At 33.5% G+C, this 15,476-nt stretch overlaps 2 protein-coding genes across 2 annotated transcripts; both read left to right on the top strand.

Annotated features, from left to right (window-relative positions):
- The first annotated feature begins 661 nt into the window (after positions 1–661).
- On the top strand, positions 662–3,969 carry LOC105663002 (fatty acyl-CoA reductase 1-like). The gene is made up of 5 exons (XM_012289614.2): positions 662–1,105; positions 1,656–2,175; positions 2,387–2,579; positions 2,799–3,041; positions 3,570–3,969. The coding sequence occupies exons 1-5, from the start codon at positions 833–835 to the stop codon at positions 3,916–3,918; spliced, it is 1,578 nt and encodes a 525-aa protein (XP_012145004.2). The 5' UTR covers positions 662–832; the 3' UTR covers positions 3,919–3,969.
- A 145-nt stretch (positions 3,970–4,114) lies between these two features.
- On the top strand, positions 4,115–11,246 carry LOC100878530 (putative fatty acyl-CoA reductase CG5065). Its single transcript, XM_012289557.2, has 5 exons — positions 4,115–5,584; positions 6,578–7,097; positions 8,105–8,297; positions 9,617–9,859; positions 10,868–11,246. Exons 1-5 carry the CDS (start codon positions 5,351–5,353, stop codon positions 11,211–11,213), a joined length of 1,536 nt encoding a protein of 511 aa, XP_012144947.2. The 5' UTR covers positions 4,115–5,350; the 3' UTR covers positions 11,214–11,246.
- The last annotated feature ends 4,230 nt before the right edge of the window (positions 11,247–15,476 follow it).

The raw sequence follows: 15,476 nt of genomic DNA, 5'->3' as shown, positions 1-15,476 counted from the left end.
AATAAGGTGTTAACAACGAACAGAATACAAATGAAAAAAATACATTAATATTTGCTCGATATTTTTTTACTGTATGATGTTAATATCAATTTAATTCTATCAAGATAACAATACATTCGTTTACATAGCTGTTTTACGGTTCATCAGTTAAACAACTATTTCGCTGGTATCATAAAGTAAATAATACGATCAAAAGGCAGGGTCTCATATAGACAATTATAATTTACTTCCAATATTCTCAGGAACTTGCAAAGTTTTTTCGAAAACAAAAAAATACAAAAAAATATGATTTTTCTACTTCCTCTTATACATATACTACAAGAAGCATCACCTGATCGAGAGTACCACGATTTCTTTTTACTATATTTCTTTAAAGATAAAAATTAACCCTTAAATTAACCCAAAATATGTTAACCCTACTAACACACTACTTTCATTTCTACAAGCGTAATACTTCATTCATAACATGTTTTTTTAATGCAACCCTGCGTCAATGCGCGGGATAAATAAGCACAAACATTTTCAAAGTGCGTGCATGGTACAGATACAATCCATTTGTAATATTTTAATATGGTACATAGTTCTGGTTAGAAAAACCCAAAGAGGAAAAAAGGTGTACAACGTCATATCAAGTTTATATAATATGACAAGTGACCCGTACAAGTTTAAAGCAAAGGCCGCCATCGGGACAAACGCTAGTGTTCTTGTAACACAACAAAAATTCTACAGAAATATAGTTGACTTCTAAACTAACTAACTTCGAAACAGTCAGACTGGATAGCGTTTGAAAATTATATTCAAGTGACTTACGAAGCAATTGTGAAATAAGCAAATGAGCTATATGAGGGACAACGTAAGCGAGATGTTGCATTTAGAGAGAACTGGAAAAATTGGAGGAAACATGGACTGGAACAATGGAAGTCAGATACGACAGTTCTATGCTGGAAAGAGGATTCTACTCACTGGGAGCACTGGTTTCTTAGGAGCAGCGATTCTGGAAAAGCTTTTACGCACTTGTTTGGAAATCGACATGATTTACTTGATAGTCAGGGCTAGGGGAAAAATGTCAGCCGAGGAGCGAATGGAAAAATGTTTCCGAAGTCCTGTAAGTGCTTCAAATTTCTTTATCTTGAACGATAATTCGTTTGAACATGTTCAATGTCACGTCCCTCAGATGAAGAAACACCTGAATTTCCATAGGAAATAATGTCATTAAGACTTTTTATATTCGTATTTGGAGTACGGGAGGACTGAAGGCAATTAATACATTTCGGACACAAATGTGACTAAATAATGCTTGAATTGTCCTTTCGTATGTATAGGTAAATTATTCAAATTTGAACAAGAAACTAAAAAGAATATTATATTACATAAAGCATAGAAGAAATGTGTGCGTGTAATGCAACATGTATATAATATTTGAAAGTATGAGACATAAATATTAAACAGTGTTGCTTATTCGAATTTTATATGAGTAAATTTCTTTGGAACAATTAGTTGTCTTTAACCTACTGAGAACATTCTGTGCTCTGTGCCTCATCTGCTTATTAGCAGAAAAGTATAAAACTACCAAACTTTTTCATGTGTCACCCCTTTACAGTCTCTTGTTTTCCATTGGCACCCATTTTTTCAACGGACGTTTGCGTTGCTTGCAGGTTTTCGACGTACTGCAGAAGGAAAATCCCAATTTCAAGTCAAAAATTCACACAATGCACGGTGATCTACAAAATGTTAACTTGGGTCTTTCACCGGAAGACTACAAACTCCTAACCGAGAATGTCAACATAATTATTCACAATGCAGGAGACACATCATTTTTGGCAAGATTATCTTCCATCTTGAAGACAAACTCGTTAAGCAGCAAACATATGCTTGATTTAGCGGAGAAGTGCACTACTCTTCAAGCGTTTGTGTACGTTTCGTCCGTGTATAGTCAGTCTTACAACGAACGAATCGAGGAAAAATGTTATACACCCCCTGGTGATATACGCATGGTCGAGGATTTGATAAAAGCCGACGAAGCAATTCCAAACGGGTTCAACAAACATACATTGCGCAAAGTATTAGGAAAATGGTTTAACACGTATACCTTCTCCAAAGCCATGGCCGAAGGCTTCGTTGAGGAGTTCGCACGAAGAAGCACGATCCCTTGTGCTATCTATAGGCCTTCGATAAGTAAGATCATCGTTATGCTGCCTTTTATATAGTAAAATATGAAAAGATTGCTGAGAAAAGTACACAAATTACATGTTTCCACTTGTAAGATATAATTAATAATAATAGTACGCTCTAGTTTATTACACCAAACATTATCAATATATTGTATACATATATTGATAAAAGTGATCAAAAAATAAGACGCTTAATTCCTTTAATTTTGTGACAGTTATCTCATCGGCCAAAGAACCAACACCAGGGTTGATAACACATGTAACTGGAGTTCCCGGGCTGACACTTGTATATGCCCTGGGTATAATGCACTGTATGCTTATAAAACCTGACGTTATCATTGATTTCGTTCCGATTGATATGACGGTTAACTCTCTGCTGGCATGCATTTGGGACATGAGTACACGCAAGTAACGAAAATTTATTGATAAACTTGAGAACTTTCATTATATCGTCGCGATTTTTCATGGAATCATGTCGTTATTAGTTTCATTACGATGCAATTGTCACATATACAAGCATTATTTGATACTATAATATCATACAAACTATAACATTTTATTTCGACAATGTATGCATTTCCGTGCATAAACAAACACCGTATGTTTTTAATCCACCGATTTGTTTAGGAAATCTGATGGACCACAAGTGTACAACTATGGTTCATCTCATTGGAAACCTTTTTTCAACAAAGCGTATAACATGTTGAGTATAAAGAGATTAGAAGAATATCCATTAAACAATATGTACTGGTACCCATTTATGATATACACGAGGCATTATTATCTCTTCGTCATACTGTCCGTGATATTCAACATTATTCCTGCAGCAGTGTATGATTTCGGTTGTTGGATTGCAGGAAAGAAAGGACAGTGAGTAATTTAATCGATTTAGAATTTCAATATTTATATTTATTTTATCTATATATAATATAGTTAAAAAATATATACTGTTTTGTTATTTACTATGAAAATAGATATGCTTATAGAGCTGGTATATTAACAATTTCTAGTGGTCGAATTGGCGATGTAGGAATTTTATTATTAATTTGTTTAGGTTATAAATTTAGTAGATTAAATTTAATAACTTCTTATTTTGATACAAATATATTAATTATATTAATTGTAATATATCTCATAATTAAATACTTTCACTTTTGTTGAAAAGAGTTCAAATTGCAACGCTTTCTTTTGCTTAGTATACGTATGTATGTATAGAGCGATAAAGAAATTGCGTTTTTTCTGCCCTGTTCTTTGTAGCTTGTGGAAAAGACGTCGTTAATAGGGAATATAAACATAACGAGTCACGTAAAGGATTAAGCTTCGTATCATTAAGTATCAGTTTCAAATACTATTATTTCTGATGCTTTAAAATCTGATAATCCATATTTATTTTTACAGAGGCCTACAGCTAACGCTGAAGATAGCACAATTCAATACCACGATACAATATCTTTTTGGTCACAGTTGGGTTGTCGAAGTAGAAAACACCCAAAATATCCTCGTTCATATGAATAAAGCTGACTATGAAGAATTTCCTTTCGATTTGGGAAAACTCGATTGGGATAAATTTATGTATGACTTTTCTCTTGCTATGAAAACATATTTAATGAAACAATCGAAAGACTCCATTCCTGCAGCCAGGGAAAGATTTCGCAAGCTCAGGATGGTACATTATACTATCTGCACTTGTTTCTTAGTATTCGCAATGTTTTTTGTGTTCAAAACAATGAGTTCAGTATTTTGTTAACTATTTGTTTATACAAATCTTTTGGTGTAATAAATATGTGAGGGAAAACAAGGTCCGTGTTAATTTTGTCATAAGGTAACTGTAGTTAGGAACTGAGACCTATTTAAAATAAGGGTTCTTACCAAGAAAAGTAAGATTTTTCGTTGTAACACTAAACAGTCAGAGTGGATGGCGTTTATAAACAATTTCGAAGTGACTTACATATCAATTGCGAAATAAGAAAATAAACTTTATGACAGGCAACGCCGAATATGCTGACTGATAAATGATATTGTGGTGACAAAGAAACAAAGTGCATTTACATTTACAAGTACACTGTCTTCAAGAGAGTTCAATACAGGCATCAGCAATCCATAATTATAATATAATTATAATACTTTTTAAGTTAAAAACGTAAGTGTGCACGTATTCATTTGAAATTATGAAATGAATCACTCGAAGAACAGATAACAGGTTACTGACTCCTGTCCTAATGTTATGAACACGACTGACAAGTTTTTTCCAGCAGCAGTTGTTCAACTTATTAACGAATGGCAGTAACAATTGTGTACTAGAGAACTGACACTTATGAATTTATGTCACCTGAACCTTGCATAAATTCATTACTTTTATCGCTGAGTGTTGAAAGTAATCGTGTTTATTCAATGACAGTGCTAGAATCGATTGACCTTTAACGTGCTAAATTATTAACTTGCAGTCATTCAATTAATACTATTTTTTATTTTACTAGAAGTAGTAATGATTATGAACTTTTTTATCTTAATCAAACGTATAATAGAGTTATAATTTAAGTCTCGATCACAGTATATTCGATTGCTCTAATTAAAATTACTGATTATTTCGTAAAAAAGTGATTGACTCTGTAATAAATCCAAGTAGCACCAAAACTAGTCGTTTAAAAAACTATTTTCAAACTAGTCGTTTAAGATAAAGAAGTTTCGCATACAAAATCTTAATGACTTTTTAATGAAACTCTCCCTCCTACTTTTAGCTCTGCCTGCGATGTATTTTTGATCGACAGTGCAGTTCACTTTGTTTGTCGCTCGAGGGAAACGGAAAGGTAGATATAGTTAAGTCACAGCTTTGACATCAGCGTTTTATGAATTAAACATGCATTGCGTATGATTTTACAGTAAATGCAAAATTGTGTAAAGTACGAAACTAACCATTACCGTGCAACTTCGATATAATTGATCCATATAAGTAGGAAATAACTCTGAAGTAACAATTTGCAGTGCGAGCGTGTTAGTCTAGTATTTCACGTTCATATATCGACATCAAATATTTAGAGGAAAGTATGAAAGTTGAGTTGTGAAAAATATACTCCTTATATACGAATTCTTGGAGTGAATTCTCTTCTTAGAGAGAAGAACATTTTCAAAGTAATCGAAAGTAACGAAACAAATTGTAAACGATAAAATAAGATTTTGCAATGGATCGTGAGATGTGGCAACCGAAGGACAAGACTTCGAACAATGGTGGTCAGATACGACGATTTTACGCTGGGAAGAGGATTTTACTCACAGGATGCACTGGTTTCTTCGGGACGGGAATTGTTGAGAAACTTTTATACACATGTACGGATATTGATAAGATTTATCTGATGGTCAGGCCTAAGCAAAATATGACGATGGACGAGAGAATAAATAAATACTTCGAAGATACTGTAAGTAGCCTACAAGCTTTTTTAAAGAAATATGCGATTGTTATGGGTTATTTTATTTGCCCAGTTAGGGAATATTAGATGTTTCAACTTGGATTTACTGCCATTTATTGTCATGAGAGAAGAGAGTGAAAACCTGGGCTTCAACAGTGATATGTGGTAGATTTTTTAAATGGAATGTTTGACAATTTTTTGGCTTTGTATACTTGTACTGACTTTCTATATTCTCAAATTTTGAATTTCTGTAATTTTGTGATTTTGAATTTTTTTAATTTTGTAACTTTCTGACTTTCTGACCTTCTGGTTTTCTGACTTCCTGATTTCCTGATTTTCTGATTTTCTGATTTTCTAATTTTCTAATTTTCTAATTTTCTAGTTTTCTAATTTTCTAGTTTTCTAATTTTCTAATTTTCTAATTTTCTAATTAAAGTCACATAAGTTTAGTCATACTTAAGTATTAATTTAATTAAAACTCACACTATTAATCACATTAATTACCAATTTTAATAATGTCACTTACCATACAATAGCTTCGATTATTTCTCTAATTAATTGAGAATAATTAGAAATACGTAGTGACCTTGGTAAATTGATACAAGGGTAGACCAATACAATTTTCGTGTCACAATACCTCGAGATGTTTGTACTTATTTAACTATACATATTTGGATATTATTAAACTATTAATTACAATACCTACGTGCACAGATTTATTTTCTTTTTTATAAAAAATACTATAGATATATTTATTCTGACTTATCCATACTAGGTACATTATAAAATTTCTCGTCCTAAATGAAGACTTATAAAGTCACTGGAATCATTTTAGTACAAAATCAAAATTATACGTATAAATTTCTTTGCGTCAATTATTTAGTAACCATTGACGCAATTTCATTCGCAATATTTAATCACGAACCGCACTACGATCTAATTATTGCAACCTAACCTTCATGAACTATTCAACATTACAAATTTCAATATTTATGACTTCAGGCGTTCGACAGATTGCGCAAAACAAATCCTAATTTCATGAAAAAGGTGCAACCGATTTACGGCGATTTGCTAAAAGAAAACATGGACATTTCGCTGGAAGACTATCAGCTGTTAACAAAGAACGTCGACATAATAATTCACAATGCAGCTGAAGTATCCTTCGTCGCCAAAGTGTCTAACATCTTGAAGATAAACGTGATGGGTACCAAGTACATGCTCGATTTGGCGGCAAAATGTTCTCGTTTGAAAGCGTTTATATATGTTTCAACGGCGTACTCTCATTCGTACAACAAACGAATCGAAGAGAAATTGTACGCGCCCCCGTGCGATTTGAAAGTTGTCGAGGACATGATACGGAGCGATGAAGCAACACCAAACGGAATTAGCGAGCAATCGGTGCGCGATATATTAGGAAAATGGGTGAACACGTACACTTTCAGTAAATCCATTGCTGAAAGCCTCGTCGATGACTTCTCACGAAAAACATCGGTTGTTTGCTCGATCTATAGACCTTCGATAGGTATGATATGTTTCGCAATAAAATGTGAAAAGAATATTGAAAAAATTTAATTCTTAAAAGTATTTTCTATTTGTGAGATGCAATTAATAACTTGATTTGATCTTATTCGTGATGCATTCAAGAGTGACCACACTCAAGTTTGTTATACTCTTCACATAGAAATTTAGGTCCAACATTTGTATAGTCAGTTTGTATAATTCTGCGTCATCATATTTCTATGTTCACAAATTCCTAGATCTCTAAATTTCTACGTCCCCATATTCCTATGGGGATTCCCATATTCCAAATTTCTAGGTACTTAAATGCCTACGTCTCAAAATTCAGATATTCTCAAATTTCCAGGTACCTAAATTCATAATTCTCTACATTTCTACGTCTCCAAATTGCTAGGTACCAAAATTTCCAAGTCTCTATATTTCTACATCCCTAAACTCCTACGTCCCCACATTCCAAGACACCTAATTTTATACGTCTCTAAATACCTATATTCATAAATTCCCAGGTACTTAAATTCATGAGTCTTTAAATTTCTACGTCCCCAAACTCCTAGACACCTAAATTCCAAGTCTCTAAATTCCTATATTCATAAATTCCCAGGTACCTAAATTCATGAGTCTCTAAATTTCTACGTCCCCAAATTGCTAGGTCCCAAAATTTCCAAGTCTCTATATTTCTACATCCCTAAACTCCTACATCCCCAAATTCCTAGACACCTAAATGCCTACGTCTCAAAATTCCTATATCCTCAAATTTCTAGGTACCTAAATTCATAAGTCTCTAAATTTCTACGTCCCTAAACTGCTAGATCCCAGAATTCCCAAGTCTCTATATTTCTACATCCCTAAACTTCTACGTCCCCATATTTCTAGACACCTAAATTCCTACGTCTCTAAATACCTATATTCATAAATTCCCATGTACCTAAATTCCTACGTCTCCAAACTTCTACATTCTCAAATTCTTATATTCATAAATTTCTAATACAATTTGTCTTATTTTGTGAACAGTCGTAGCATCATACGAGGAGCCAATCCAAGGGTGGATCGGAAACAACAAAGGACCTGCGTTGTTGCACATTTTGATAGGCATGGGTTTGCTACACGTTTTACCCATAAACGAAGATACAGTCATTGATTTTGTTCCTGTTGACGTGGGAGTGAACGCTCTTCTAGCATCGATCTGGGATTTAATGTCGCACAAGTAACCAAAGTTCATTAATATAAGGAAACTTTCGTTTCCATTTTATGAGACCTGTGTAATCGGGATTTGGAAACATGCTGGATTACCATGTGTTGGATTATTACGCGTTGGATATCCACAAACTGGATTACTACGTGTTGGATTATTACGCGTCAGATTACTACGCGTTCCATTACTACGCGTAGGATTACTACGCGTAGAATTACCAAGCATTGCATTACTACGCGTTCGATTACTACGCGTAGAATTACCAAGCGTTGCATTACTACGCGTTGGATTATAATACGTAGGATTACCAAGCGTTGCATTACTACGCGTTGGATATCCACGCGCTGAATTACTACGCGTTGGATATCCACACGCTGAATTGCTACGCGCTGGATTACTACGCGTTGGATATCCACACGCTGGATTACTACGTGTTGGATTATTACGCGTCAGATTACTACGCGTTGCATTACTACGCGTAGAATTACCACGCGTTGCATTACTACGCGTAGAATTACCAAGCGTTGCATTACTACGCGTTGGATTATAATACGTAGGATTACCACGCGTTGCATTACTAAGCGTTGGATATCCACGCGCTGAATTACTACGCGTTGGATATCCACACGCTGGATTGCTATGCGCTGGATTACTACGCGTTGGATATCCACACGCTGGATTACTACGTGTTGGATTATTACGCGTCAGATTACTACGCGTTGCATTACTACACGTAGAATTACCACGCGTTGCATTACTACGCATAGAATTACCAAGCGTTGCATTACTACGCGTTGGATTACTATGCGTAGAATTACCAAGCGTTGCATCACTACGCGTTGGATTATAACACGTAGGATTACCAAGCGTTGCATTACTACGCGTTGAATATCCACGCGCTGGATTAGTACGCGTTGGATATCCACACGCTGGATTACTTCGCGTCATCCAAAGCTGCCGTTTTCGAGTCTGCGCATGCGTTATCCTCGCACTCTAATTGGTCCATGTTTTTCCTTAATTCATAAACGAAGCTTCAAACCCCATTTCTGCAAAGGGAAATCTTATTCAGAATAACGTCAGCTACCCCCCATTTCAGGGACCTGCACTAATTATGAAACACCCTGTAGATTCTACAATAGTTTCTGTGGTACAATAGTTTCTGTAGATTTTACAATAGGTTACTAGATCGTACAGTTTCAGAATCACGTTAGCTCCCAAATTCAAAGACGTAAACTAATTTTGAGACACCCTGTATAAAATATATTTCACAATTCTTTTTATCATCCCCTATTGAAAAATTACATATGTTTTTATTTCACCGATTCGATTAGGAAACCGACAGGAACACACGTGTACAATTGCGGTTCGTCGGTTTGGAAGCCTGTATATATTCAAACGAACTATACATTGTTCTTCAAGGTGGTAGAAAAGTATCCATTCAGTAAAATGGTTTGGTATCCATTCGTCATATTAGCTCGCAATCTGTACAGTTTTATTTTGCTTCATCTACTGTTTCACCTTATCCCTGCTGCGTTGTGTGATGCAGTTCTGTACGTTATTGGAAAGGAAACGAAGTGAGTATTTAACAAATTTTTAAGTTTTAAATCATAGTGGAAAAATAAATAAAATAACTAATATTACTTAGCGTACTAGCATAATAACAGTAATTAACATATTTGATGGTAGTTTTAGTGTTGTTGCAATTCCAGTTAGAAGTATTCTAATTAGAACCGTATGATATGCCATTATAGTTGTTTGATATATTTCTGAATTTCTTAATTTTTCAATTTCTGAATACCTTAATTGCTAAATTTCTAAGTTTTCAAATTCTCAAATCTCCAAATTCCAACATTCTTAAATTTTCAAACTCCCAGATTAATAAATTCCTAAATCCCTATATTCCCAAAGTTCTAAACTTCCCAAATCCTTATACTCCTCAAATTCCTAAATTCCCAAATTTCTACATTCCCAACTCGATAAATTCCCAAATTACTAAATTTCTCAAGTCCCGAAATTCCCAAATCTCTAAATTCCCAAATCCCTAAATTCCTAAATCTCTAAATTCCCAAATCCCTAATTTCCCAAATTCCTAAATTCCCAAATCCCTAAATTCCTATATCCCGAAATTCCCAAACCTTTAAATTCCCCAATCCCTAAATTCCCAAATCCCTAAATTCCCAAATCCCTAAATTCCCAAATCCCTATATTCCTATATCCCTAGATTCCCAAACTTCTACATTCCCAACTCGATAAATTCCCAAATTACTAAATTTCTCAAATCCCGAAATTCCCAAATCTCTAAATTCCCAAATCCCTAATTTCCCAAATTCCTAAATTCCCAAATCCCTAAATTCCTATATCCCGAAATTCCCAAACCTTTAAATTCCCCAATCCCTAAATTCCCAAATTCCTAAATTCCCAAAACCCAAAATTCCCTAATCCCAAAATTCCCAAATCCCAAAATCCCCAAATCCCCAAATCCCTAAATCCCAAAATTCCCAAATCCCCAACTTCCGTAGTCCCCAAATAGAATTTGTTCAGAAAATTGTTAAAAATCTCTCGATTCTCACTTTTTTTTGCAGAGCCTTCAAGCTAGCATGGAAGGTGACAACCTTCCTCTCACCCATATACTACTTCTGCACTGGTAACTGGGCTGTGGAAGTGCAAAATACTCAGGATATCCTCACCTACATGAATCCTGCTGATTACAAAGATTTCTTTTTCGATTTTGCAAGAGTCGGTGCGGACGATGTTATTTATCGGTACATGCATAGTGTCAGATCGGTTTTATTGAATGAGAAACCGGAAATGCTTCCTGCTGCTAAGAAAAGATATAAGAACTTAAAGATAGCACACTATACCGTCTGCACGGTGGCTGTTCTTTTTATAGTATTCTTTGTTTACAAAAGTATGTGCAGTTATTGTTAAAAATGTTGAAATAAATATATCTTCGTCCTCGGATTGCTTTATTTTATATCTGTTATCAAACCCCGTCTATTTTAAATCTATTACCCTCAGTGAATCAAATTAAATTTTTGCGCTACTAGGTTTTACTGGCGGTCAAATTTTCTCATTAAATTTGAGAGAAATTCGATGAATTCTTTTGAATTTCCATTATTAGTCGCCATATTGCTTCACTGCGTCACGGATAAAACTATAGTTAATTTTATCAACTAGTTAGTTAACATCAAATTTAGTTAATAAGTTTTTATAATTGTGAAAACTAATAAAAATATTTAAATTCAATTTGAAGTATTTTTTAAACTCTTTCTTTAATATCGCGATGTTTGATCGTTAATCTTTGGATTATTTTCCGCACTTTTCGCGTCTCCTTACTCCTTTTACGGTAATAAGGATGATACAATATGTTATCAATGCGCTTTTTGAAACGAAATATTACTTGGTAAGAAAGATGTTGTTAGAATCTGATTGTACGATAACGGATGGAGGAGGTTTGGCGAAGACACGGGACAGAGATTCAGAGATGGTGCAAGCCCGTTCAGAATGTCGAGAATCAATTTCTATATACAATGATCAAGACAACAATTACAAAGATTATTTGAAAAAATGAATGGACTGTATTGCTTGTTCGAACTATAAATTTGCAACTCCATGGAACACTCATAAGTTACAGTCAACCTTAACCGACAAGTACACTTAAAATACGTTCAGCAAACAGTTCTGTTGATTTCTTCTGCTTGCATAACAAACTGTAACGATTGCGTTCAAATTTTGTAATTTTATGAATCAGGAAGATCAAGGAAACTGTAAACATTGACTTTTATGATTTCTGTTACCGAAACAGAAAACTGTTCTTTTTCTGTTCCGAAAACATTTTTAACTAATGTCTTTTTTGAAAGTAAAACGAAAGCAAACTTGAACGCAGACGTCATGAGAAATGCAGCTGCACGTGTTATGAGAGTGAAATGGGACAAAATATGAGCATTGTTACAAGCCGGAGGGGTATAGCCGCTTAGTTGAGGAATATCACAAAAAAAAAATGTGGCAAGTCCATGCATTTCGTCCAACTTTGTAATTTTCAATATAGCAAACACGACCTCGCATTTACGGTGTTATTGTGGTAGAGATGCATCAAATCTAAAATCGAACTACAGGGTCTTAAAGCAGAGATCTCAAACTTTAATTTTAAAAAAAGAGCATAATTTTATGATGATTTTTCACGGAGTTGTCATTAGTCCAATTTGGCTAATTTTTGCCTAAAATTTGTCTATGCCATATTTCTTTTAAGCAGTGTATATGCCTATATGCCGTATACATAAATATCGTATACCTACATACCGTACACCTAGATACCATACACCCATACACCATACACATATACAGATTTATTAATCATATATGACCCACATGCCTATCTTGTACAGGTTGCAGTATTTGTTACAAGGTTAATTCAGATTCGTCAATTGACCTAAGACAAAGAATTTTAACTAGCCGACAAACGTATAACTAACGCCAGGTGCTCCAGGAAGTGATATGTCAAGGCGAGGTTAATGCGTGTCACAGGAAATGCTAGTAATAGGTCGCGTAACTAGATTTTTATGGTATACCTCAAGCAACTGAGATACACCGACAGGTGGACTTTTTGAACTTTATTTAATATATGTATTCCCTGAAACTGGGTTTTACAATTGTTAATACATTCGATCGAATGTGCTAATTACGTGAATTTATGACTTGACAAACTTTCACATTTTCATAAAATGTTAATAATACGCAACTTGTTATGCAGGTATTAGTGAGATTAAATTGTTAATTGTTAATTCTTAAGTGTAAATGTAGTTCTTTAATGTAGCAGTTAGAATAATTGATAGCTTAATTACAGCCTTATTTGCTTATTACATTGTAGCAATACATAGAATGGTATAATAATGTAATTCCATTTTTTAATTATTTAAACAAGTAACATAATGTGTTAATGGTAATGTTAATATGTCAATATGTTAATGTGTCAATATGTTAATGTGTGAATATGTTAATGTGTGAATATGTTAATGTGTCAATGTGTTAATGTGTGAATATGTTAATGTGTCAATGTGTCAATATGTCAATGTGTCAATGTGTCAATATGTCAATATGTCAATATGTCAATATGTTAATATGTCAATATGTCAATATGTCAATATGTCAATATGTCAATATGTCAATATGTCAATATGTTAAGGTTAGCAACTTTAAAACTTACTAGTTGAAAGGTTTAATAAACTCTTCTGTTAATATTCCTCTATTAATAATTTCCATTATTGCCCGTTTCATGATTAGTCATCACACGTGTGAAATATTTAGTTAACAAACATTTATATCAGGTCACTGCATTTAATCGCATAGCGAACATGAGTCGTCTTTCAAGCGCAAAAGGTTAAACATAAAATTATCATTAACAAAAACTTGACGCCATCAAAGTCTCATTATACAGACATTCTGTTCTAATAATTATCAGGAAGAAATGATTAATCACGTAATATAAATTTGGATTCTCGGAACAAAGTGGTAGTTAATAACAGGTTGTTCACATAATGAATAACACTCAGGCATTAACATATGTTATGTCTAATTTACAAGAAGTATTCCCGGATGAATAATAAAGTGCCTGCATCATACTTTTAGTAATCAAGTACACCCTTCATATACCATAAGTTTCTAGGAATATTAGAATTAAGTTGACGTTTCATTTTTTAATTAAATTAAATATTTTCTTTTAAATTCTGTCATTTTATTGTAGCTAAATAAATACTGCTAATAAATCTAAATACTATTAATGTATAATGAAAGCGTTCTTCGCAATATATTCCGTGAGACCAAAGATGCGGATTGTGTTCAGAATAATTCGTACACGAAACTGTGTCTCCTCGGCATAGTAAACAATATTGAAATGGTAAACATTTTTCGTTCGAGTCCCAAAAACTGTTCTTACAAATATTTCCTTTTGCAAAAAAGATTTTATTAAAAAAAAATTGCTCGATATCAGAGCATGTCGGTTTTTCGAAATTTCGCGCCAAAAATATATAAATAATAGCATAATTAATTATCATAAAATAAAGCATTCCGAAGATAATTAATCTTGCACTCTGATGTATTTTTATGCATAATATAGTAAATTAGGCTTATAAAATTAGTATTATTTTAATTTTTCGCAAATGAAACATGTGGCGCCATCTCTCCGGCAAACAGGCTGAACTACACACTTTTGAAACTGTAATTTCATTAGTTCTCATATTCTACCGCCAGATAGCGCAATGTGTATCATTTTTGTGATGATCGTAAAAGTCGTCGGTCGAGAAGAGTTCTGTTATCACAGCTGTCGATCAAGAAGAGTTCTATTTGTATTAATATTTTGCTGCAAACGATTGCCTTGTTGATTTTGCGAATTCATTAGTGGTTTCTCGTTTGCGAACTTTGACATCTATGTTCAGATTAATGATTTGTTCACAAATATAAATAGAACTCTTTTTGATCGACGGCTTTGATAACAGAACTCTTCTTGACCGCTGACTCTGATGATCACTACAGTTATCTATTTGATGCAATTAATATTGATTTTATTACCTTAATTCATTATAATATGCGTCAAACCACATCGAAGTACAAAATTTATCTTCGAAATGCTTTCTAACTTTATAAAATCATCAATTTTAAATAATTTTTATGCTTATTACGGTTTCTGTGATCATCAGGGTCAAGAAGAGTTCTGTTATCAAAACCGTCAGTCAAAAAGAGTTCTGTTTGTATTTGTGTACAAACGATTAGTGATTAGAGCTATCGTTGTTTGTTCTCAATTTTATTTAAAAAAACAAAATCATTTACTACTTCATTCTATAATCAAACCTTTATTCAAGAACATGTACTAAAATAAAAATTGATAATCAATTGCAATAAAATTAGTTACTCTTGTAAAGATATTAATTAATTGATTATAAAATATAGAAGGACAATTCCTTTTTTTTAATTTATTAAAAAGACAATTCCTATATTTCCTACTTAAGTGCTGCCATCTAGCGGTACAAGATGAGAACTAATCAAACTACAGTTTCAAAAATGTGTAGTTCACCCTGTTCACCAGAAAGATAGCGCCACGTTCGATTTTCAAAAAAAGTCAATTAATATCGATTCTACTTGCTTAATTAATTTCAATATGCATCAAATGACATTAGAATACAAGACTAATTAACTTCG

This window comes from Megachile rotundata, chromosome 10 (genome assembly GCF_050947335.1).
Source record: "Megachile rotundata isolate GNS110a chromosome 10, iyMegRotu1, whole genome shotgun sequence".
NCBI classification, from domain to species: Eukaryota; Metazoa; Arthropoda; class Insecta; order Hymenoptera; family Megachilidae; genus Megachile; species Megachile rotundata.
Note: the sequence above shows the minus strand (reverse complement) of the source record. Positions and strands in the feature narration are given on the sequence as shown.